General features: G+C 55.0%; 1 protein-coding gene across 2 annotated transcripts in view; it reads right to left on the bottom strand.

Moving 5' to 3' along the window:
- The window catches only part of LOC145517344 (uncharacterized), a 325,418-nt gene that overhangs the window by 38,432 nt on the left and 262,029 nt on the right, over window positions 1-24,957 (bottom strand). Inside the window, exons 20-25 of one of the 2 annotated variants that reach the window (XM_081519625.1) lie at window positions 24,801-24,912; window positions 17,890-18,147; window positions 17,162-17,273; window positions 10,252-10,509; window positions 9,527-9,638; window positions 8,113-9,306 (exon numbers count right to left, since the gene is read on the bottom strand). In XM_081519625.1, coding sequence (XP_081375751.1) covers window positions 18,126-18,147; window positions 24,801-24,912 — 134 coding nt within the window. In that variant the 3' untranslated portion in view covers window positions 8,113-9,306; window positions 9,527-9,638; window positions 10,252-10,509; window positions 17,162-17,273; window positions 17,890-18,125. Of the gene's footprint in view, window positions 1-1,884; window positions 1,997-2,611; window positions 2,870-8,112; window positions 9,307-9,526; window positions 9,639-9,735; window positions 9,772-10,251; window positions 10,510-17,161; window positions 17,274-17,889; window positions 18,148-24,800; window positions 24,913-24,957 lie in introns of those variants that run through there. The other variant, XR_014061976.1, reaches the window with a different exon arrangement.

Below are 24,957 nucleotides of genomic sequence, written 5' to 3'. Positions count from 1 at the left end.
ATTTCATCTTTTCCTTCTGCATTCCTTCCTATATTCTTGGTGTCCCCAATCAATGACTCTCAGTGAAATGACTGAAGGAGTTTTTTTCGGACGCTCCACCTACTGTAAGACTCCACTGGAGAGTTCTCATGTTTATGTCCTTTGAACTAGCCTTTGATAGCTGAAAGGACGTTGTACGTCCTTTCAAGATACCATGTGCCAAACGAAGCCCTTTTGGCAAATGCCATCATTATCTCCAGGCAGGCATTGCTGTTTGAAGGGTGCCATCTCAGCCAGAAGGCAGAGGCTGAGCTCCTCTTGTTGCACCAGCTCCCAAAAGAAGCCAAGAAAGGGAGCTGGAACAACAAACCACCCCAACGCCCAGGAAAGCGTTCTTCATGACAGAAGGCTAGAAAATGACCCAACATCCTTGTGGCCCAGAACCCCTCTAGAAATTCACTGTTCCATAAAAAAGAGAAACAGATGGGAAGTTCCAAGGAGAGGCAATGCCCATGGCCAGTGTATTTTAGAGACGGCCTGACCGCTCCGGGGAAGACACGCACTGACAGAACCCCTTGGGAAACAGCCGTGATAGTCCTCACTGTCGTAAGGGATTCCTCTGGGGACAACCTGCCCTGGGCACCACACGAGGGAGCAGACCGGCTTCTCTTCCTCTGCCCCCACACCATTCACTCATGAAGGCAGCTCAGGTGTTCTCATGCCCTGCCTGCCTGCCTGCCTGGCTCATCCGTGAGCTGTGACCACCTCCAGGACAGGACTCCACCTTCTGCTCTCTGTGTACCGTGAATCTGCACACAGTGGGCTTTCAGAACCTTAGGAGACTTGAGCCATTCCCACTCGAGCCAGAACCCTCCCCAGGAAGGAAAACAGCTGTGGAGTCCTTTTGGCCCCAGCACTGGTTCCGAAACCCTGGCGGCTCCTAGAGCCTCTACGGTGTGAAGAGGGAGGTCCCTTTTGACAGAGCTTTCCGGCCGTCAGATCTAAGCTGCTGTTTCACTCTCAGCTGTGTCTCTTCCGTTGCAGTGTTGCAGGTGGGCCACGCTGCTCCAAAGGAGCTCACAAGCTGAGTTTCAAGGGAGGTATTGAGAGGACAGGGATGGCTACAACGTGCTGCAAACTGAGTGAGGGTCCCCACAATCCTCAGCAAAGGTGTGTGGTGTGCAAGTGGGGAGTAGAGGGCCCCCAAGTTCCAAAGGAAGGGAGGTACTCGGGAGCTAAAGCCCTTGGCTGCTGTGGTAGCAGCTGCAGATGGCAGCTCGTCCACAGTGCACTTCGAATGAGGTCATATGAGCGGGACTCTGGAAATGGCTCCGAAATCCAGAGAAAGGGGTCAGGGTATGTGGGAATCCGGCGGGGGTGGGGGGTGGATGAAGGAAGGTGTCCTTCCTCTCTCCAGTGCAATTTGGTTTGGTGAGTCTCAAAGCTACCAGATGGCACTTCCCAAGTCAGGCCCCCGCAGGAATCAGGGTGGGCTGCATGCCTCGGCCCCTGCCACAGGGACAAGCCACACCAGTGGCCTCCCTGAGCTCCAATGGCCGGATCTGGGGGTTCTGTCTGGGTGCACACCTGCTTGTTCTGGCCAAGTTCCCCGCTTCTCTGAGCACCAGCTTCAACCTCTCGAATGAGGACATCGATTGCTACCTTGGCACGTTACTCTCTTCATCCTGTGAAGACTCATTAGGCTTATCCTACAATTACTAGCTGGCCCGAGGAGATATCTCCTGAATCCAGATTAAGCTGGAGTCTCCCAGGCTCATCTGGCATGTCTTCCCTGAAGTCTGCCAAAACCCACACCCTTGCGTTTCCAGGGACTCCCCTTAGCCAGCTGGGCAGAAAACCCAGCATGTTTCAAACAAGCTGACAGACAAGCGGGAGAGGACTCACGGGCAGACGGCTTCCCTCAGGTCTCGGGTGGAGCTCTGGGACCACAGCAGCAACAGGCCATCCCAGTCCCTGGGCTCAGCAGCGCCCTCATTCTCACGCCGGCGGCTCTGCCCTGAGGGGAGCAGGAAGGTCACCAACTGCCGCAGGCGGACCTCACGCCCCTCCCACTTATGGAGCCTGACCTCCCCCGGCCCCACCCCTTCCCCTACCCCAGCAGGACGAGAGCTCCTCTTCCCCTGGCTTCTAACGTGAGGCCCGGCCCTGGGCCCCGACTGGGCACTGCCCCAGTCCGGAGCCAATCACAGTGGCCAAGGAGGTGGAAGGCACCGATTGGCCAGGGCCAGGTCATGTGACCATACTCCCCAGGAAACTCAAATATTACCAAGATTCCCTAAGAAACCAATGAACAAAATTATCCAGTAAAGGCAAACCGTACTTTTTAATGAGGCCAAAGTCACAGAAAAAAAAAAAAAAAAGCTTCACAATGAAGTGCTCAAGGAAGCTACAAAATAAACTTTCAAAAAAGTTTAGTAGTTTTTTTAATAGGGTGACGGAGAGCTATACCTATCCCATATATGTGAATTTAGGTTTAAACTAGATTTCCCTTGGCTATTTTATAAGACAAAAAAACCCACATCACCCCCTTTTACTCCCCCCCACACCCAAAAAGTGTTTTAATCTATTGAATTTTTGTGTCCTCAGTTGTGTCTGATTCACGGCAACTCACGATCTCTACACAGCCAGGCTCTTCCGTCCATGGAATTCAGGGCAATTTTTTCTGTCACAGTAAATGCCCACCCTGGGTGATCCAAACGGAAGGGCTCAGAGGCTCCTGAGAGACTAACTCCTTTCAGCTGAGCACAGAGCTGGCTCCTCACTGGGATGCCTGTGGCCTGGGGCTCCCAGAGGGGAGAGCAGCACTCGCCCCACCGTGTGGTCACTGCTGGAAGTGCAGGCTGCTCCTCACTCCCCCTTGACAGTGTCCCTGAGGGCAGAACAGTGTGAAGTTAATCAAGGTGGAAACGCAAACTCCAATGCAAGCAAACTTCCCTCAAGGTCTCCAATACCACTCAGGAACAGGGTATTGGAAACTGCAGGGGATGACATGAATGAAGATGGAGACTTGACACCTTACACCGAGTTCACTTCCAGTTATCCCTAGACAAACATTCCATGAAAACTTGTCACAAATCTAGAGGAACAATGAGCCGAAACCGGACACGTGCTTTGAGTCTTCACACACAAAACTAAAAGGCAGTCCACAAAAAAAACCAGGAGAATACAGTGGACTTTGCAAAATCAAAGATATCTACTGTGGGAAAGACCTCAGTACAAAAGCAAAAGACAGGTCATACATCGCGAGACGAATGAGTGGAAACACAAAGCTTATCAAGGATGTGTCTCCAAACAGACAAAGAACACCAACACAACAAGCCTGTGAAAACTAGGGAAAGGTCTGAAGGGACACCAGACTGAGGAAGACACACACAGAGTATCCCGGATGATGTCCAGCACTGAGGGCCTGAAGAATCAACAGTCTAGTTGTACCTCCTCAGGCCTGTGTGACCCTGGGTGAGGCCTCTGTTTCCCGGTGGCTCTGAGAGATGGACAGGGAGGAAGGGGAAGAGAAATCACTTGCATTTCTAATACTCACAGCAAAGTCTTCCAATGAGAAGGGAATTATCACCCCCACTGACAATGCCATTCACTGAAGTGATCCCCACGGGTCCATCTAACCCAGAAGGGAAGGAAGGACCTGTTCTCACAAAACGGCGAGAGATGGAAGAAGGAAGATCAAGCCCACACCAATCCCTGGAAAGAGAAGCTGTGCTCAGGGCTTGAAAGAATTCCTATTTGGAAAATGATATCCCAGCCCCACAAGGCAATCCACAGCTTCGATGCTATTCCTCCCAAAATGCCAACGCATTTTCGCACCCAACCAAGAATTGCAAAAGGGGTACGGAAACAGAAAAGAGCCTAAATTGTCAATACAATCCGACGAAAAAGCCCCGATACGGACATCCAAGGTTGTGTGAAAGGAAATTAGACGACCAAACTAGGATCCTCAGGAGAGTATCGGAGAAGGCAATGGCGACCCACTCCAGTACTCTTGCCTGGAAAATGCCCTGGACGGAGGAGCCTGGTAGGCTGCAGGCCATGGGGTCGCGCAGAGTCAGACACGACTGAGGTGACTTAGCCGCAGCAGCAGCAGCAGGAGCCGGACAGTATGCTATTGGGAATACAACAACACACACAGATCCAGATCGATGGAATAAAGTTGAGGGTCCAGACACAGACCCCAGCATCCATGCTCAACTCATCTCTGACACAGAAGGGGAGAATATCCAAATGGGAACAAGAAAGCCTCTTCAATACATGTCCATGGGAAAACCAGACAGCTACATCTGAAGAACGCTATTGGTTTTGATCTCAGACCACCTCAATATCGGGGAAAACCTCACCCTAAAGGCTGATGTCATGAGATAGCTAGAAAGAAGCGTAGGTCAAAGGCTCCTTAACATCAGAGTCTCCTTGCCATTTGCTGGGCGGAGGTAGAAATGGGTCTCTTCAAGTAAGGGAAAGAGGTACACGAAGTACACCAATGGGTTTCCATCCAATGGAACCTCTTCACAACAGAGAAGCTAAGCAAGCATTCACAAATGCAAAAGAGAGGAAACGGAACACGAGAGACTCCTTGCAAGTGGTGTATCTGAGAAGGGGTTCATATGGAAAGAGACGAAGAATGCACAGCACTCAGATTCCAAGAAACACCACCACCACCCTTGACCCTTCCCCCATGACCAACTCCGACCTAAAGCCTTTCTCTCCCTCTAACCTATCCCTAAAACATAACCCTCATCTAATCATATACATGTGCATTCCTAGCATCCATCCGTCCACACACGAGAGAGAAAGAGGAAGACACAGACTGAATTGAGAAAGGAAAAGAGAGGGACACAGCCAGAGAGAGACACGGAACCAAAGAGAGGAAAGGAGTCGATGGTCCAGACTTTTCATCAATCTGTCTCGAAGGTAGAAGCAATGACAGCGCCCATCCACCCCAGAAGGGGGAAAAGGACGGAAGGTTTGGAGAGGAAAAGACAAGAACGCAGGGAGCCATTAGAAGCTCAGCCACCCGCAGAAGCCGAGCTGGGACACTTGAACAGAATCTCAATGGAAACAGAGGACCAGAAAGTTGGCCACTCTTTTCTATAAGAGAGGGAGACCTTCGAGTCTTCCTTTCGGTCCTCCAACTTGGATGCGGGGTCTCAAAACAGTCAGGAGGGGGAGTGCCTTTTCCTGGGTACCACGGCACATCCAGGCCTCGTTCTGCCCCATTCTGTGCTGTGTCAGCCCAGGAAGGAATCTTTCTTTCTGAAGTCTCAGCGCACACGCTCCACGTGATATCGGCCCCAGGTGGAAAGGCATGGAGCTGCTCGTAGGCCGACAGACCTAGGAAGCAGATGGGAGAATGACCGCCACTCTGCAGATGGAGAGACTGGGGAAACCCTGAGGGGCATATGCTTGTCCAGGGCCACACCACTTATGAGAAGAAGGAGCCTGGTCTGAGAGCAGCGGGGCCCTCGGAGCTCAGGCCCTGGCTGCACCCAGGCCTCCCCAGGGCTGTCGGCTGGGCTGGGTGGGTGTCACTGTGCCTGCACATGGCTTAAGGGTGGTGGTCGAGCAGTCAGAAACCCAGGGATTCGCTTGGGAAGTTTTGGGGAAGGGACCTCAGCACGAACCCCAGGAAATGATGTCACCTGCCGGCAACAGAACCCAACAGAACCCGCAACCCGGGTATCCAGGCCTCGAGAGCGGAGAGGAGCCCCCAGCCAGATCACTTGCTGCCGAGATGTTCTGCTGTTTGCCCCTGCCCAGAGGCCGGGGCCTCAGGAGAGCTCACAGGCAGTGTGCGTGGGCACCCTGTCGACGTTGGCTCAGGGCACCCCCGAGACGCCTCTGGCCCTTTGCCCGGAGAAACAGAAAGGTAACACGGGGAGCCCCAGGCCGGGCCAGGCCACCTCTCCCATGCCACCCGGAAACACCGGGTCCTTTGCCTGTGTGTGTGGATGCGGGTTTGTCGGGGTGTGTCTCCCTCAAGGAAGCCCAGGTGGATGTGGGGTCAGAAGCCTGCGGACAAGTTGTGTCCACACCCCAGGGGAGAGCATGCTGGGCGGGATGGGGAGAGTGCGGGCAGGGCCGGCCGCCCAGGCTGACCTCACACCCTCAGGTGGGTCTCTTTCCTCCCGGGTGGGGATCTGAGCAGACACACGTCTCTGACCCTTCTGGGCAGAGAAGTTCGAGCAGGCCGAAGCAGCGGCTCCACTGGCCAGGCCCAGCTCGGAAAACTCCCAGCATGGCTGGCTGACGGTCACTGTCGTTGCAGAGCTTCCCACGTGATGAGGCCGAGGACGGGGACACCCCATCCAGCTCCCGGAGGGAGGGGTCGGAGCACCACCCCCCCGCCCGTGAGGCCCAGTGCAGGCTCCAGGTGAGCGTGCCCACGGAGGCATCAGCCCCACCGGGGGCGAAGCGGAGGCGGGGAAGGCCTGCTGCCGAGACACCGCCCAGGATACACCCGGCGGCCCAGTCTGAGGCTGCCACGGAGCTCAGCACACCCGGCTCCGACCCAGAGTCCCGGGAACCCCGGCCTCTGAGGCAGCAGGAGGACCTGGAGCCCAGCACGCCAGAGCACAGAGGTGAGGACGCTGGGGCTGGTGTACGGGAGTGTGTGGGGAGGGGGTGCTGAGCTACACAGGGACGAGTCCCCGAAAGCTGCTGCTGGGCCTGCAGCAAGCGCTGGCCTCACACCCCCCGCCCCCCATCTTGCACACTTCAGTCCCAAAAGACATCCGACCCTGGGTATTCTTTGGGAATCTCTTGGAAGCTTTCTGTCCCGGGATACGCACATGCCAAGGCTGGCCTGCGGGCAAACGATGCTTCTCCCACAGCTCTAGCACTGGCCTCCAACTGGAACCAGGCTCCACTTCCCAGACCTGTCCCTACAGAGGTGGTGGCTCCAGGTGCAGGACCCAGGGATCCACCGAGGGCAGATGGAGAACCGAGACTTGCCCTCGCAGAGACACCAGGCCAGCTGGGTACTGGCCAGCACACCGGGCAGATCGGATCTCCGTGCCTGCAGGACCCCCAGCCCCAGGCACTGATGTCCCACCCCCTCAGCCAGAACCTCCACCTCCACGTGCACCTCTACCTGCTCGGCCTTTGGCAGGAGAACCCGAGGCAGAGGAGGAGTCACCGCCTCGGCAGGGAGAGCCTGCCCTGGCTCCCGCGCAACACCCAGACGCCCACGATGACTCACCCACCCCTGCAGGGAGAACGAGCCCCCGCTCTGGACAGAGACCCAGAGCCCTTGCCGGAAACACCACGTCCAGGGGAGCGGTCGGCTCTGCAGCCTCCATCCCTGTCTGCTCACCGTGGACGCCGTCAACTCGGTCTGCCCCCAGGGGACATGGAGTTCCTTTCCCCCGAACTGCTTTGCATTTGGTTTGTTTCCACCTTTCTGGTGATGTTTTCTTTTTTGCATGGTTTCCTGTATTTTTGTTGGTTAAGTTGGGATTAGTAAACTTTTTCATCATTGTTGCAATTTGGGAACACTGTTGTGTAACTCTGGTGATACTGTGTTACCATCACCACTTTGTAGTTTCAGACCCGTTCCATCTTTATGCCCCACCCCCCAACAAAGCCTGGATTCAAGGCAAGCACGCCCTGTTCATCCCTCCGCCCGATCCTGAACACAATTTCATCTTTTCCTTCTGCATTCCTTCCTATATTCTTGGTGTCCCCAATCAATGACTCTCAGTGAAATGACTGAAGGAGTTTTTTTCGGACGCTCCACCTACTGTAAGACTCCACTGGAGAGTTCTCATGTTTATGTCCTTTGAACTAGCCTTTGATAGCTGAAAGGACGTTGTACGTCCTTTCAAGATACCATGTGCCAAACGAAGCCCTTTTGGCAAATGCCATCATTATCTCCAGGCAGGCATTGCTGTTTGAAGGGTGCCATCTCAGCCAGAAGGCAGAGGCTGAGCTCCTCTTGTTGCACCAGCTCCCAAAAGAAGCCAAGAAAGGGAGCTGGAACAACAAACCACCCCAACGCCCAGGAAAGCGTTCTTCATGACAGAAGGCTAGAAAATGACCCAACATCCTTGTGGCCCAGAACCCCTCTAGAAATTCACTGTTCCATAAAAAAGAGAAACAGATGGGAAGTTCCAAGGAGAGGCAATGCCCATGGCCAGTGTATTTTAGAGACGGCCTGACCGCTCCGGGGAAGACACGCACTGACAGAACCCCTTGGGAAACAGCCGTGATAGTCCTCACTGTCGTAAGGGATTCCTCTGGGGACAACCTGCCCTGGGCACCACACGAGGGAGCAGACCGGCTTCTCTTCCTCTGCCCCCACACCATTCACTCATGAAGGCAGCTCAGGTGTTCTCATGCCCTGCCTGCCTGCCTGCCTGGCTCATCCGTGAGCTGTGACCACCTCCAGGACAGGACTCCACCTTCTGCTCTCTGTGTACCGTGAATCTGCACACAGTGGGCTTTCAGAACCTTAGGAGACTTGAGCCATTCCCACTCGAGCCAGAACCCTCCCCAGGAAGGAAAACAGCTGTGGAGTCCTTTTGGCCCCAGCACTGGTTCCGAAACCCTGGCGGCTCCTAGAGCCTCTACGGTGTGAAGAGGGAGGTCCCTTTTGACAGAGCTTTCCGGCCGTCAGATCTAAGCTGCTGTTTCACTCTCAGCTGTGTCTCTTCCGTTGCAGTGTTGCAGGTGGGCCACGCTGCTCCAAAGGAGCTCACAAGCTGAGTTTCAAGGGAGGTATTGAGAGGACAGGGATGGCTACAACGTGCTGCAAACTGAGTGAGGGTCCCCACAATCCTCAGCAAAGGTCTGTGGTGTGCAAGTGGGGAGTAGAGGGCCCCCAAGTTCCAAAGGAAGGGAGGTACTCGGGAGCTAAAGCCCTTGGCTGCTGTGGTAGCAGCTGCAGATGGCAGCTCGTCCACAGTGCACTTCGAATGAGGTCATATGAGCGGGACTCTGGAAATGGCTCCGAAATCCAGAGAAAGGGGTCAGGGTATGTGGGAATCCGGCGGGGGTGGGGGGTGGATGAAGGAAGGTGTCCTTCCTCTCTCCAGTGCAATTTGGTTTGGTGAGTCTCAAAGCTACCAGATGGCACTTCCCAAGTCAGGCCCCCGCAGGAATCAGGGTGGGCTGCATGCCTCGGCCCCTGCCACAGGGACAAGCCACACCAGTGGCCTCCCTGAGCTCCAATGGCCGGATCTGGGGGTTCTGTCTGGGTGCACACCTGCTTGTTCTGGCCAAGTTCCCCGCTTCTCTGAGCACCAGCTTCAACCTCTCGAATGAGGACATCGATTGCTACCTTGGCACGTTACTCTCTTCATCCTGTGAAGACTCATTAGGCTTATCCTACAATTACTAGCTGGCCCGAGGAGATATCTCCTGAATCCAGATTAAGCTGGAGTCTCCCAGGCTCATCTGGCATGTCTTCCCTGAAGTCTGCCAAAACCCACACCCTTGCATTTCCAGGGACTCCCCTTAGCCAGCTGGGCAGAAAACCCAGCATGTTTCAAACAAGCTGACAGACAAGCGGGAGAGGACTCACGGGCAGACGGCTTCCCTCAGGTCTCGGGTGGAGCTCTGGGACCACAGCAGCAACAGGCCATCCCAGTCCCTGGGCTCAGCAGCGCCCTCATTCTCACGCCGGCGGCTCTGCCCTGAGGGGAGCAGGAAGGTCACCAACTGCCGCAGGCGGACCTCACGCCCCTCCCACTTATGGAGCCTGACCTCCCCCGGCCCCACCCCTTCCCCTACCCCAGCAGGACGAGAGCTCCTCTTCCCCTGGCTTCTAACGTGAGGCCCGGCCCTGGGCCCCGATTGGGCACTGCCCCAGTCCGGAGCCAATCACAGTGGCCAAGGAGGTGGAAGGCACCGATTGGCCAGGGCCAGGTCATGTGACCATACTCCCCAGGAAACTCAAATATTACCAAGATTCCCTAAGAAACCAATGAACAAAATTATCCAGTAAAGGCAAACTGTACTTTTTAATGAGGCCAAAGTCACAGAAAAAAAAAAAAAAAGCTTCACAATGAAGTGCTCAAGGAAGCTACAAAATAAACTTTCAAAAAAGTTTAGTAGTTTTTTTAGTAGGGTGACGGAGAGCTATACCTATCCCATATATGTGAATTGAGGTTTAAACTAGATTTCCCTTGGCTATTTTATAAGACAAAAAAACCCACATCACCCCCTTTTACTCCCCCCCACACCCAAAAAGTGTTTAATCTATTGAATTTTTGTGTCCTCAGTTGTGTCTGATTCACGGCAACTCACGATCTCTACACAGCCAGGCTCTTCCGTCCATGGAATTCAGGGCAATTTTTTCTGTCACAGTAAATGCCCACCCTGGGTGATCCAAACGGAAGGGCTCAGAGGCTCCTGAGAGACTAACTCCTTTCAGCTGAGCACAGAGCTGGCTCCTCACTGGGATGCCTGTGGCCTGGGGCTCCCAGAGGGGAGAGCAGCACTCGCCCCACCGTGTGGTCACTGCTGGAAGTGCAGGCTGCTCCTCACTCCCCCTTGACAGTGTCCCTGAGGGCAGAACAGTGTGAAGTTAATCAAGGTGGAAACGCAAACTCCAATGCAAGCAAACTTCCCTCAAGGTCTCCAATACCACTCAGGAACAGGGTATTGGAAACTGCAGGGGATGACATGAATGAAGATGGAGACTTGACACCTTACCCCGAGTTCACTTTCAGTTATCCCTAGACAAACATTCCATGAAAACTTGTCACAAATCTAGAGGAACAATGAGCCGAAACCGGACACGTGCTTTGAGTCTTCACACACAAAACTAAAAGGCAGTCCACAAAGAAAACCAGGAGAATACAGTGGACTTTGCAAAATCAAAGATATCTACTGTGGGAAAGACCTCAGTACAAAAGCAAAAGACAGGTCATACATCGCGAGACGAATGAGTGGAAACACAAAGCTTATCAAGGATGTGTCTCCAAACAGACAAAGAACACCAACACAACAAGCCTGTGAAAACTAGGGAAAGGTCTGAAGGGACACCAGACTGAGGAAGACACACACAGAGTATCCCGGATGATGTCCAGCACTGAGGGCCTGAAGAATCAACAGTCTAGTTGTACCTCCTCAGGCCTGTGTGACCCTGGGTGAGGCCTCTGTTTCCCGGTGGCTCTGAGAGATGGACAGGGAGGAAGGGGAAGAGAAATCACTTGCATTTCTAATACTCACAGCAAAGTCTTCCAATGAGAAGGGAATTATCACCCCCACTGACAATGCCATTCACTGAAGTGATCCCCACGGGTCCATCTAACCCAGAAGGGAAGGAAGGACCTGTTCTCACAAAACGGCGAGAGATGGAAGAAGGAAGATCAAGCCCACACCAATCCCTGGAAAGAGAAGCTGTGCTCAGGGCTTGAAAGAATTCCTATTTGGAAAATGATATCCCAGCCCCACAAGGCAATCCACAGCTTCGATGCTATTCCTCCCAAAATGCCAATGCATTTTCGCACCCAACCAAGAATTGCAAAAGGGGTACGGAAACAGAAAAGAGCCTAAATTGTCAATACAATCCGACGAAAAAGCCCCGATACGGACATCCAAGGTTGTGTGAAAGGAAATTAGACGACCAAACTAGGATCCTCAGGAGAGTATCGGAGAAGGCAATGGCGACCCACTCCAGTACTCTTGCCTGGAAAATGCCCTGGACGGAGGAGCCTGGTAGGCTGCAGGCCATGGGGTCGCGCAGAGTCAGACACGACTGAAGTGACTTAGCCGCAGCAGCAGCAGCAGGAGCCGGACAGTATGCTATTGGGAATACAACAACACACACAGATCCAGATCGATGGAATAAAGTTGAGGGTCCAGACACAGACCCCAGCATCCATGCTCAACTCATCTCTGACACAGAAGGGGAGAATATCCAAATGGGAACAAGAAAGCCTCTTCAATACATGTCCATGGGAAAACCAGACAGCTACATCTGAAGAACGCTATTGGTTTTGATCTCAGACCACCTCAATATCGGGGAAAACCTCACCCTAAAGGCTGATGTCATGAGATAGCTAGAAAGAAGCGTAGGTCAAAGGCTCCTTAACATCAGAGTCTCCTTGCCATTTGCTGGGCGGAGGTAGAAATGGGTCTCTTCAAGTAAGGGAAAGAGGTACACGAAGTACACCAATGGGTTTCCATCCAATGGAACCTCTTCACAACAGAGAAGCTAAGCATTCACAAATGCAAAAGAGAGGAAACGGAACACGAGAGACTCCTTGCAAGTGGTGTATCTGAGAAGGGGTTCATATGGAAAGAGACGAAGAATGCACAGCACTCAGATTCCAAGAAACACCACCACCACCCTTGACCCTTCCCCCATGACCAACTCCGACCTAAAGCCTTTCTCTCCCTCTAACCTATCCCTAAAACATAACCCTCATCTAATCATATACATGTGCATTCCTAGCATCCATCCGTCCACACACGAGAGAGAAAGAGGAAGACACAGACTGAATTGAGAAAGGAAAAGAGAGGGACACAGCCAGAGAGAGACACGGAACCAAAGAGAGGAAAGGAGTCGATGGCCTGACTTTTCATCAATCTGTCTCGAAGGTAGAAGCAATGACAGCGCCCATCCACCCCAGAAGGGGGAAAAGGACGGAAGGTTTGGAGAGGAAAAGACAAGAACGCAGGGAGCCATTAGAAGCTCAGCCACCCGCAGAAGCCGAGCTGGGACACTTGAACAGAATCTCAATGGAAACAGAGGACCAGAAAGTTGGCCACTCTTTTCTATAAGAGAGGGAGACCTTCGAGTCTTCCTTTCGGTCCTCCAACTTGGATGCGGGGTCTCAAAACAGTCAGGAGGGGGAGTGCCTTTTCCTGGGTACCACGGCACATCCAGGCCTCGTTCTGCCCCATTCTGTGCTGTGTCAGCCCAGGAAGGAATCTTTCTTTCTGAAGTCTCAGCGCACAAGCTCCACGTGATATCGGCCCCAGGTGGAAAGGCATGGAGCTGCTCGTAGGCCGACAGACCTAGGAAGCAGATGGGAGAATGACCGCCAATCTGCAGATGGAGAGACTGGGGAAACCCTGAGGAGCATATGCTTGTCCAGGGCCACACCACTTATGAGAAGAAGGAGCCTGGTCTGAGAGCAGCGGGGCCCTCGGAGCTCAGGCCCTGGCTGCACCCAGGCCTCCCCAGGGCTGTCGGCTGGGCTGGGTGGGTGTCACTGTGCCTGCACATGGCTTAAGGGTGGTGGTCGAGCAGTCAGAAACCCAGAGATTCCCTTGGGAAGTTTTGGGGAAGGGACCTCAGCACGAACCCCAGGAAATGATGTCACCTGCCGGCAACAGAACCCAACAGAACCCGCAACCCGGGTATCCAGGCCTCGAGAGCGGAGAGGAGCCCCCAGCCAGATCACTTGCTGCCGAGATGTTCTGCTGTTTGCCCCTGCCCAGAGGCCGGGGCCTCAGGAGAGCTCACAGGCAGTGTGCGTGGGCACCCTGTCGACGTTGGCTCAGGGCACCCCCGAGACGCCTCTGGCCCTTTGCCCGGAGAAACAGAAAGGTAACACGGGGAGCCCCAGGCCGGGCCAGGCCACCTCTCCCATGCCACCCGGAAACACCGGGTCCTTTGCCTGTGTGTGTGGATGCGGGTTTGTCGGGGTGTGTCTCCCTCAAGGAAGCCCAGGTGGATGTGGGGTCAGAAGCCTGCGGACAAGTTGTGTCCACACCCCAGGGGAGAGCATGCTGGGCGGGATGGGGAGAGTGCGGGCAGGGCCGGCCGCCCAGGCTGACCTCACACCCTCAGGTGGGTCTCTTTCCTCCCGGGTGGGGATCTGAGCAGACACACGTCTCTGACCCTTCTGGGCAGAGAAGTTCGAGCAGGCCGAAGCAGCGGCTCCACTGGCCAGGCCCAGCTCGGAAAACTCCCAGCATGGCTGGCTGACGGTCACTGTCGTTGCAGAGCTTCCCACGTGATGAGGCCGAGGACGGGGACACCCCATCCAGCTCCCGGAGGGAGGGGTCGGAGCACCACCCCCCCGCCCGTGAGGCCCAGTGCAGGCTCCAGGTGAGCGTGCCCACGGAGGCATCAGCCCCACCGGGGGCGAAGCGGAGGCGGGGAAGGCCTGCTGCCGAGACACCGCCCAGGATACACCCGGCGGCCCAGTCTGAGGCTGCCACGGAGCTCAGCACACCCGGCTCCGACCCAGAGTCCCGGGAACCCCGGCCTCTGAGGCAGCAGGAGGACCTGGAGCCCAGCACGCCAGAGCACAGAGGTGAGGACGCTGGGGCTGGTGTACGGGAGTGTGTGGGGAGGGGGTGCTGAGCTACACAGGGACGAGTCCCCGAAAGCTGCTGCTGGGCCTGCAGCAAGCGCTGGCCTCACACCCCCCGCCCCCCATCTTGCACACTTCAGTCCCAAAAGACATCCGACCCTGGGTATTCTTTGGGAATCTCTTGGAAGCTTTCTGTCCCGGGATACGCACATGCCAAGGCTGGCCTGCGGGCAAACGATGCTTCTCCCACAGCTCTAGCACTGGCCTCCAACTGGAACCAGGCTCCACTTCCCAGACCTGTCCCTACAGAGGTGGTGGCTCCAGGTGCAGGACCCAGGGATCCACCGAGGGCAGATGGAGAACCGAGACTTGCCCTCGCAGAGACACCAGGCCAGCTGGGTACTGGCCAGCACACCGGGCAGATCGGATCTCCGTGCCTGCAGGACCCCCAGCCCCAGGCACTGATGTCCCACCCCCTCAGCCAGAACCTCCACCTCCACGTGCACCTCTACCTGCTCGGCCTTTGGCAGGAGAACCCGAGGCAGAGGAGGAGTCACCGCCTCGGCAGGGAGAGGCTGCCCTGGCTCCCGCGCAACACCCAGACGCCCACGATGACTCACCCACCCCTGCAGGGAGAACGAGCCCCCGCTCTGGACAGAGACCCAGAGCCCTTGCCGGAAACACCACGTCCAGGGGAGCGGTCGGCTCTGCAGCCTCCATCCCTGTCTGCTCACCGTGGACGCCGTCAACTCGGTCTGCCCCCAGGGGACATGGAGTTCCTTTCCCCCGAACTGCTTTGCATTTGGTTTGTTTCCACCTTTCTGGTGATGTTTTCTTTTTTGCATGGTTTCCTGTATTTTTGTTGGTTAAGTTGGGATTAGTAAACTTTTTCATCATTGTTGCAATTTGGGAACACTGTTGTGTAACTCTGGTGATACTGTGTTACCATCACCACTTTGTAGTTTCAGACCCGTTCCATCTTTATGCCCCACCCCCCAACAAAGCCTGGATTCAAGGCAAGCACGCCCTGTTCATCCCTCCGCCCGATCCTGAACACAATTTCATCTTTTCCTTCTGCATTCCTTCCTATATTCTTGGTGTCCCCAATCAATGACTCTCAGTGAAATGACTGAAGGAGTTTTTTTCGGACGCTCCACCTACTGTAAGACTCCACTGGAGAGTTCTCATGTTTATGTCCTTTGAACTAGCCTTTGATAGCTGAAAGGACGTTGTACGTCCTTTCAAGATACCATGTGCCAAACGAAGCCCTTTTGGCAAATGCCATCATTATCTCCAGGCAGGCATTGCTGTTTGAAGGGTGCCATCTCAGCCAGAAGGCAGAGGCTGAGCTCCTCTTGTTGCACCAGCTCCCAAAAGAAGCCAAGAAAGGGAGCTGGAACAACAAACCACCCCAACGCCCAGGAAAGCGTTCTTCATGACAGAAGGCTAGAAAATGACCCAACATCCTTGTGGCCCAGAACCCCTCTAGAAATTCACTGTTCCATAAAAAAGAGAAACAGATGGGAAGTTCCAAGGAGAGGCAATGCCCATGGCCAGTGTATTTTAGAGACGGCCTGACCGCTCCGGGGAAGACACGCACTGACAGAACCCCTTGGGAAACAGCCGTGATAGTCCTCACTGTCGTAAGGGATTCCTCTGGGGACAACCTGCCCTGGGCACCACACGAGGGAGCAGACCGGCTTCTCTTCCTCTGCCCCCACACCATTCACTCATGAAGGCAGCTCAGGTGTTCTCATGCCCTGCCTGCCTGCCTGCCTGGCTCATCCGTGAGCTGTGACCACCTCCAGGACAGGACTCCACCTTCTGCTCTCTGTGTACCGTGAATCTGCACACAGTGGGCTTTCAGAACCTTAGGAGACTTGAGCCATTCCCACTCGAGCCAGAACCCTCCCCAGGAAGGAAAACAGCTGTGGAGTCCTTTTGGCCCCAGCACTGGTTCCGAAACCCTGGCGGCTCCTAGAGCCTCTACGGTGTGAAGAGGGAGGTCCCTTTTGACAGAGCTTTCCGGCCGTCAGATCTAAGCTGCTGTTTCACTGTCAGCTGTGTCTCTTCCGTTGCAGTGTTGCAGGTGGGCCACGCTGCTCCAAAGGAGCTCACAAGCTGAGTTTCAAGGGAGGTATTGAGAGGACAGGGATGGCTACAACGTGCTGCAAACTGAGTGAGGGTCCCCACAATCCTCAGCAAAGGTCTGTGGTGTGCAAGTGGGGAGTAGAGGGCCCCCAAGTTCCAAAGGAAGGGAGGTACTCGGGAGCTAAAGCCCTTGGCTGCTGTGGTAGCAGCTGCAGATGGCAGCTCGTCCACAGTGCACTTCGAATGAGGTCATATGAGCGGGACTCTGGAAATGGCTCCGAAATCCAGAGAAAGGGGTCAGGGTATGTGGGAATCCGGCGGGGGTGGGGGGTGGATGAAGGAAGGTGTCCTTCCTCTCTCCAGTGCAATTTGGTTTGGTGAGTCTCAAAGCTACCAGATGGCACTTCCCAAGTCAGGCCCCCGCAGGAATCAGGGTGGGCTGCATGCCTCGGCCCCTGCCACAGGGACAAGCCACACCAGTGGCCTCCCTGAGCTCCAATGGCCGGATCTGGGGGTTCTGTCTGGGTGCACACCTGCTTGTTCTGGCCAAGTTCCCCGCTTCTCTGAGCACCAGCTTCAACCTCTCGAATGAGGACATCGATTGCTACCTTGGCACGTTACTCTCTTCATCCTGTGAAGACTCATTAGGCTTATCCTACAATTACTAGCTGGCCCGAGGAGATATCTCCTGAATCCAGATTAAGCTGGAGTCTCCCAGGCTCATCTGGCATGTCTTCCCTGAAGTCTGCCAAAACCCACACCCTTGCGTTTCCAGGGACTCCCCTTAGCCAGCTGGGCAGAAAACCCAGCATGTTTCAAACAAGCTGACAGACAAGCGGGAGAGGACTCACGGGCAGACGGCTTCCCTCAGGTCTCGGGTGGAGCTCTGGGACCACAGCAGCAACAGGCCATCCCAGTCCCTGGGCTCAGCAGCGCCCTCATTCTCACGCCGGCGGCTCTGCCCTGAGGGGAGCAGGAAGGTCACCAACTGCCGCAGGCGGACCTCACGCCCCTCCCACTTATGGAGCCTGACCTCCCCCGGCCCCACCCCTTCCCCTACCCCAGCAGGACGAGAGCTCCTCTTCCCCTGGCTTCTAACGTGAGGCCCGGCCCTGGGCCCCGATTGGGCACTGCCCCAGTCCGGAGCCAATCACAGTGGCCAAGGAGGTGGAAGGCACCGATTGGCCAGGGCCAGGTCATGTGACCATACTCCCCAGGAAACTCAAATATTACCAAGATTCCCTAAGAAACCAATGAACAAAATTATCCAGTAAAGGCAAACCGTACTTTTTAATGAGGCCAAAGTCACAGAAAAAAAAAAAAAAAAAGCTTCACAATGAAGTGCTCAAGGAAGCTACAAAATAAACTTTCAAAAAAGTTTAGTAGTTTTTTTAATAGGGTGACGGAGAGCTATACCTATCCCATATATGTGAATTTAGGTTTAAACTAGATTTCCCTTGGCTATTTTATAAGACAAAAAAACCCACATCACCCCCTTTTACTCCCCCCCACACCCAAAAAGTGTTTTAATCTATTGAATTTTTGTGTCCTCAGTTGTGTCTGATTCACGGCAACTCACGATCTCTACACAGCCAGGCTCTTCCGTCCATGGAATTCAGGGCAATTTTTTCTGTCACAGTAAATGCCCACCCTGGGTGATCCAAACGGAAGGGCTCAGAGGCTCCTGAGAGACTAACTCCTTTCAGCTGAGCACAGAGCTGGCTCCTCACTGGGATGCCTGTGGCCTGGGGCTCCCAGAGGGGAGAGCAGCACTCGCCCCACCGTGTGGTCACTGCTGGAAGTGCAGGCTGCTCCTCACTCCCCCTTGACAGTGTCCCTGAGGGCAGAACAGTGTGAAGTTAATCAAGGTGGAAACGCAAACTCCAATGCAAGCAAACTTCCCTCAAGGTCTCCAATACCACTCAGGAACAGGGTATTGGAAACTGCAGGGGATGACATGAATGAAGATGGAGACTTGACACCTTACACCGAGTTCACTTCCAGTTATCCCTAGACAAACATTCCATGAAAACTTGTCACAAATCTAGAGGAACAATGAGCCGAAACCGGACACGTGCTTTGAGTCTTCACACACAAAACTAAAAGGCAGTCCACAAAAAAAACCAGGAGAATACAGTGGACTTTGCAAAATCAAAGATATCTACTGTGGGAAAGACCTCAGTACAAAAGCAAAAGACAGGTCATACATCGCGAGACGAATGAGTGGAAACACAAAGCTTATCAAGGATGTGTCTCCAAACAGACAAAGAACACCAACACAACAAGCCTGTGAAAACTAGGGAAAGGTCTGAAGGGACACCAGACTGAGGAAGACACACACAGAGTATCCCGGATGATGTCCAGCACTGAGGGCCTGAAGAATCAACAGTCTAGTTGTACCTCCTCAGGCCTGTGTGACCCTGGGTGAGGCCTCTGTTTCCCGGTGGCTCTGAGAGATGGACAGGGAGGAAGGGGAAGAGAAATCACTTGCATTTCTAATACTCACAGCAAAGTCTTCCAATGAGAAGGGAATTATCACCCCCACTGACAATGCCATTCACTGAAGTGATCCCCACGGGTCCATCTAACCCAGAAGGGAAGGAAGGACCTGTTCTCACAAAACGGCGAGAGATGGAAGAAGGAAGATCAAGCCCACACCAATCCCTGGAAAGAGAAGCTGTGCTCAGGGCTTGAAAGAATTCCTATTTGGAAAATGATATCCCAGCCCCACAAGGCAATCCACAGCTTCGATGCTATTCCTCCCAAAATGCCAACGCATTTTCGCACCCAACCAAGAATTGCAAAAGGGGTACGGAAACAGAAAAGAGCCTAAATTGTCAATACAATCCGACGAAAAAGCCCCGATACGGACATCCAAGGTTGTGTGAAAGGAAATTAGACGACCAAACTAGGATCCTCAGGAGAGTATCGGAGAAGGCAATGGCGACCCACTCCAGTACTCTTGCCTGGAAAATGCCCTGGACGGAGGAGCCTGGTAGGCTGCAGGCCATGGGGTCGCGCAGAGTCAGACACGACTGAAGTGACTTAGCCGCAGCAGCAGCAGCAGGAGCCGGACAGTATGCTATTGGGAATACAACAACACACACAGATCCAGATCGATGGAATAAAGTTGAGGGTCCAGACACAGACCCCAGCATCCATGCTCAACTCATCTCTGACACAGAAGGGGAGAATATCCAAATGGGAACAAGAAAGCCTCTTCAATACATGTCCATGGGAAAACCAGACAGCTACATCTGAAGAACGCTATTGGTTTTGATCTCAGACCACCTCAATATCGGGGAAAACCTCACCCTAAAGGCTGATGTCATCAGATAGCTAGAAAGAAGCGTAGGTCAAAGGCTCCTTAACATCAGAGTCTCCTTGCCATTTGCTGGGCGGAGGTAGAAATGGGTCTCTTCAAGTAAGGGAAAGAGGTACACGAAGTACACCAATGGGTTTCCATCCAATGGAACCTCTTCACAACAGAGAAGCTAAGCATTCACAAATGCAAAAGAGAGGAAACGGAACACGAGAGACTCCTTGCAAGTGGTGTATCTGAGAAGGGGTTCATATGGAAAGAGACGAAGAATGCACAGCACTCAGATTCCAAGAAACACCACCACCACCCTTGACCCTTCCCCCATGACCAACTCCGACCTAAAGCCTTTCTCTCCCTCTAACCTATCCCTAAAACATAACCCTCATCTAATCATATACATGTGCATTCCTAGCATCCATCCGTCCACACACGAGAGAGAAAGAGGAAGACACAGACTGAATTGAGAAAGGAAAAGAGAGGGACACAGCCAGAGAGAGACACGGAACCAAAGAGAGGAAAGGAGTCGATGGTCCAGACTTTTCATCAATCTGTCTCGAAGGTAGAAGCAATGACAGCGCCCATCCACCCCAGAAGGGGGAAAAGGACGGAAGGTTTGGAGAGGAAAAGACAAGAACGCAGGGAGCCATTAGAAGCTCAGCCACCCGCAGAAGCCGAGCTGGGACACTTGAACAGAATCTCAATGGAAACAGAGGACCAGAAAGTTGGCCACTCTTTTCTATAAGAGAGGGAGACCTTCGAGTCTTCCTTTCGGTCCTCCAACTTGGATGCGGGGTCTCAAAACAGTCAGGAGGGGGAGTGCCTTTTCCTGGGTACCACGGCACATCCAGGCCTCGTTCTGCCCCATTCTGTGCTGTGTCAGCCCAGGAAGGAATCTTTCTTTCTGAAGTCTCAGCGCACACGCTCCACGTGATATCGGCCCCAGGTGGAAAGGCATGGAGCTGCTCGTAGGCCGACAGACCTAGGAAGCAGATGGGAGAATGACCGCCACTCTGCAGATGGAGAGACTGGGGAAACCCTGAGGGGCATATGCTTGTCCAGGGCCACACCACTTATGAGAAGAAGGAGCCTGGTCTGAGAGCAGCGGGGCCCTCGGAGCTCAGGCCCTGGCTGCACCCAGGCCTCCCCAGGGCTGTCGGCTGGGCTGGGTGGGTGTCACTGTGCCTGCACATGGCTTAAGGGTGGTGGTCGAGCAGTCAGAAACCCAGGGATTCGCTTGGGAAGTTTTGGGGAAGGGACCTCAGCACGAACCCCAGGAAATGATGTCACCTGCCGGCAACAGAACCCAACAGAACCCGCAACCCGGGTATCCAGGCCTCGAGAGCGGAGAGGAGCCCCCAGCCAGATCACTTGCTGCCGAGATGTTCTGCTGTTTGCCCCTGCCCAGAGGCCGGGGCCTCAGGAGAGCTCACAGGCAGTGTGCGTGGGCACCCTGTCGACGTTGGCTCAGGGCACCCCCGAGACGCCTCTGGCCCTTTGCCCGGAGAAACAGAAAGGTAACACGGGGAGCCCCAGGCCGGGCCAGGCCACCTCTCCCATGCCACCCGGAAACACCGGGTCCTTTGCCTGTGTGTGTGGATGCGGGTTTGTCGGGGTGTGTCTCCCTCAAGGAAGCCCAGGTGGATGTGGGGTCAGAAGCCTGCGGACAAGTTGTGTCCACACCCCAGGGGAGAGCATGCTGGGCGGGATGGGGAGAGTGCGGGCAGGGCCGGCCGCCCAGGCTGACCTCACACCCTCAGGTGGGTCTCTTTCCTCCCGGGTGGGGATCTGAGCAGACACACGTCTCTGACCCTTCTGGGCAGAGAAGTTCGAGCAGGCCGAAGCAGCGGCTCCACTGGCCAGGCCCAGCTCGGAAAACTCCCAGCATGGCTGGCTGACGGTCACTGTCGTTGCAGAGCTTCCCACGTGATGAGGCCGAGGACGGGGACACCCCATCCAGCTCCCGGAGGGAGGGGTCGGAGCACCACCCCCCCGCCCGTGAGGCCCAGTGCAGGCTCCAGGTGAGCGTGCCCACGGAGGCATCAGCCCCACCGGGGGCGAAGCGGAGGCGGGGAAGGCCTGCTGCCGAGACACCGCCCAGGATACACCCGGCGGCCCAGTCTGAGGCTGCCACGGAGCTCAGCACACCCGGCTCCGACCCAGAGTCCCGGGAACCCCGGCCTCTGAGGCAGCAGGAGGACCTGGAGCCCAGCACGCCAGAGCACAGAGGTGAGGACGCTGGGGCTGGTGTACGGGAGTGTGTGGGGAGGGGGTGCTGAGCTACACAGGGACGAGTCCCCGAAAGCTGCTGCTGGGCCTGCAGCAAGCGCTGGCCTCACACCCCCCGCCCCCCATCTTGCACACTTCAGTCCCAAAAGACATCCGACCCTGGGTATTCTTTGGGAATCTCTTGGAAGCTTTCTGTCCCGGGATACGCACATGCCAAGGCTGGCCTGCGGGCAAACGATGCTTCTCCCACAGCTCTAGCACTGGCCTCCAACTGGAACCAGGCTCCACTTCCCAGACCTGTCCCTACAGAGGTGGTGGCTCCAGGTGCAGGACCCAGGGATCCACCGAGGGCAGATGGAGAACCGAGACTTGCCCTCGCAGAGACACCAGGCCAGCTGGGTACTGGCCAGCACACCGGGCAGATCGGATCTCCGTGCCTGCAGGACCCCCAGCCCCAGGCACTGATGTCCCACCCCCTCAGCCAGAACCTCCACCTCCACGTGCACCTCTACCTGCTCGGCCTTTGGCAGGAGAACCCGAGGCAGAGGAGGAGTCACCGCCTCGGCAGGGAGAGGCTGCCCTGGCTCCCGCGCAACACCCAGACGCCCACGATGACTCACCCACCCCTGCAGGGAGAACGAGCCCCCGCTCTGGACAGAGACCCAGAGCCCTTGCCGGAAACACCACGTCCAGGGGAGCGGTCGGCTCTGCAGCCTCCATCCCTGTCTGCTCACCGTGGACGCCGTCAACTCGGTCTGCCCCCAGGGGACATGGAGTTCCTTTCCCCCGAACTGCTTTGCATTTGGTTTGTTTCCACCTTTCTGGTGATGTTTTCTTTTTTGCATGGTTTCCTGTATTTTTGTTGGTTAAGTTGGGATTAGTAAACTTTTTCATCATTGTTGCAATTTGGGAACACTGTTGTGTAACTCTGGTGATACTGTGTTACCATCACCACTTTGTAGTTTCAGACCCGTTCCATCTTTATGCCCCACCCCCCAACAAAGCCTGGATTCAAGGCAAGCACGCCCTGTTCATCCCTCCGCCCGATCCTGAACACAATTTCATCTTTTCCTTCTGCATTCCTTCCTATATTCTTGGTGTCCCCAATCAATGACTCTCAGTGAAATGACTGAAGGAGTTTTTTTCGGACGCTCCACCTACTGTAAGACTCCACTGGAGAGTTCTCATGTTTATGTCCTTTGAACTAGCCTTTGATAGCTGAAAGGACGTTGTACGTCCTTTCAAGATACCATGTGCCAAACGAAGCCCTTTTGGCAAATGCCATCATTATCTCCAGGCAGGCATTGCTGTTTGAAGGGTGCCATCTCAGCCAGAAGGCAGAGGCTGAGCTCCTCTTGTTGCACCAGCTCCCAAAAGAAGCCAAGAAAGGGAGCTGGAACAACAAACCACCCCAACGCCCAGGAAAGCGTTCTTCATGACAGAAGGCTAGAAAATGACCCAACATCCTTGTGGCCCAGAACCCCTCTAGAAATTCACTGTTCCATAAAAAAGAGAAACAGATGGGAAGTTCCAAGGAGAGGCAATGCCCATGGCCAGTGTATTTTAGAGACGGCCTGACCGCTCCGGGGAAGACACGCACTGACAGAACCCCTTGGGAAACAGCCGTGATAGTCCTCACTGTCGTAAGGGATTCCTCTGGGGACAACCTGCCCTGGGCACCACACGAGGGAGCAGACCGGCTTCTCTTCCTCTGCCCCCACACCATTCACTCATGAAGGCAGCTCAGGTGTTCTCATGCCCTGCCTGCCTGCCTGCCTGGCTCATCCGTGAGCTGTGACCACCTCCAGGACAGGACTCCACCTTCTGCTCTCTGTGTACCGTGAATCTGCACACAGTGGGCTTTCAGAACCTTAGGAGACTTGAGCCATTCCCACTCGAGCCAGAACCCTCCCCAGGAAGGAAAACAGCTGTGGAGTCCTTTTGGCCCCAGCACTGGTTCCGAAACCCTGGCGGCTCCTAGAGCCTCTACGGTGTGAAGAGGGAGGTCCCTTTTGACAGAGCTTTCCGGCCGTCAGATCTAAGCTGCTGTTTCACTGTCAGCTGTGTCTCTTCCGTTGCAGTGTTGCAGGTGGGCCACGCTGCTCCAAAGGAGCTCACAAGCTGAGTTTCAAGGGAGGTATTGAGAGGACAGGGATGGCTACAACGTGCTGCAAACTGAGTGAGGGTCCCCACAATCCTCAGCAAAGGTCTGTGGTGTGCAAGTGGGGAGTAGAGGGCCCCCAAGTTCCAAAGGAAGGGAGGTACTCGGGAGCTAAAGCCCTTGGCTGCTGTGGTAGCAGCTGCAGATGGCAGCTCGTCCACAGTGCACTTCGAATGAGGTCATATGAGCGGGACTCTGGAAATGGCTCCGAAATCCAGAGAAAGGGGTCAGGGTATGTGGGAATCCGGCGGGGGTGGGGGGTGGATGAAGGAAGGTGTCCTTCCTCTCTCCAGTGCAATTTGGTTTGGTGAGTCTCAAAGCTACCAGATGGCACTTCCCAAGTCAGGCCCCCGCAGGAATCAGGGTGGGCTGCATGCCTCGGCCCCTGCCACAGGGACAAGCCACACCAGTGGCCTCCCTGAGCTCCAATGGCCGGATCTGGGGGTTCTGTCTGGGTGCACACCTGCTTGTTCTGGCCAAGTTCCCCGCTTCTCTGAGCACCAGCTTCAACCTCTCGAATGAGGACATCGATTGCTACCTTGGCACGTTACTCTCTTCATCCTGTGAAGACTCATTAGGCTTATCCTACAATTACTAGCTGGCCCGAGGAGATATCTCCTGAATCCAGATTAAGCTGGAGTCTCCCAGGCTCATCTGGCATGTCTTCCCTGAAGTCTGCCAAAACCCACACCCTTGCGTTTCCAGGGACTCCCCTTAGCCAGCTGGGCAGAAAACCCAGCATGTTTCAAACAAGCTGACAGACAAGCGGGAGAGGACTCACGGGCAGACGGCTTCCCTCAGGTCTCGGGTGGAGCTCTGGGACCACAGCAGCAACAGGCCATCCCAGTCCCTGGGCTCAGCAGCGCCCTCATTCTCACGCCGGCGGCTCTGCCCTGAGGGGAGCAGGAAGGTCACCAACTGCCGCAGGCGGACCTCAC

This window comes from Giraffa tippelskirchi, chromosome 8 (genome assembly GCF_054371585.1).
Source record: "Giraffa tippelskirchi isolate mGirTip1 chromosome 8, T2T-mGirTip1v1.2.pri, whole genome shotgun sequence".
Lineage (NCBI taxonomy): Eukaryota > Metazoa > Chordata > Mammalia > Artiodactyla > Giraffidae > Giraffa > Giraffa tippelskirchi.
The sequence above is the reverse complement of the archived record's forward strand: the minus strand, read 5'-3'. Positions and strand labels throughout refer to the sequence as shown.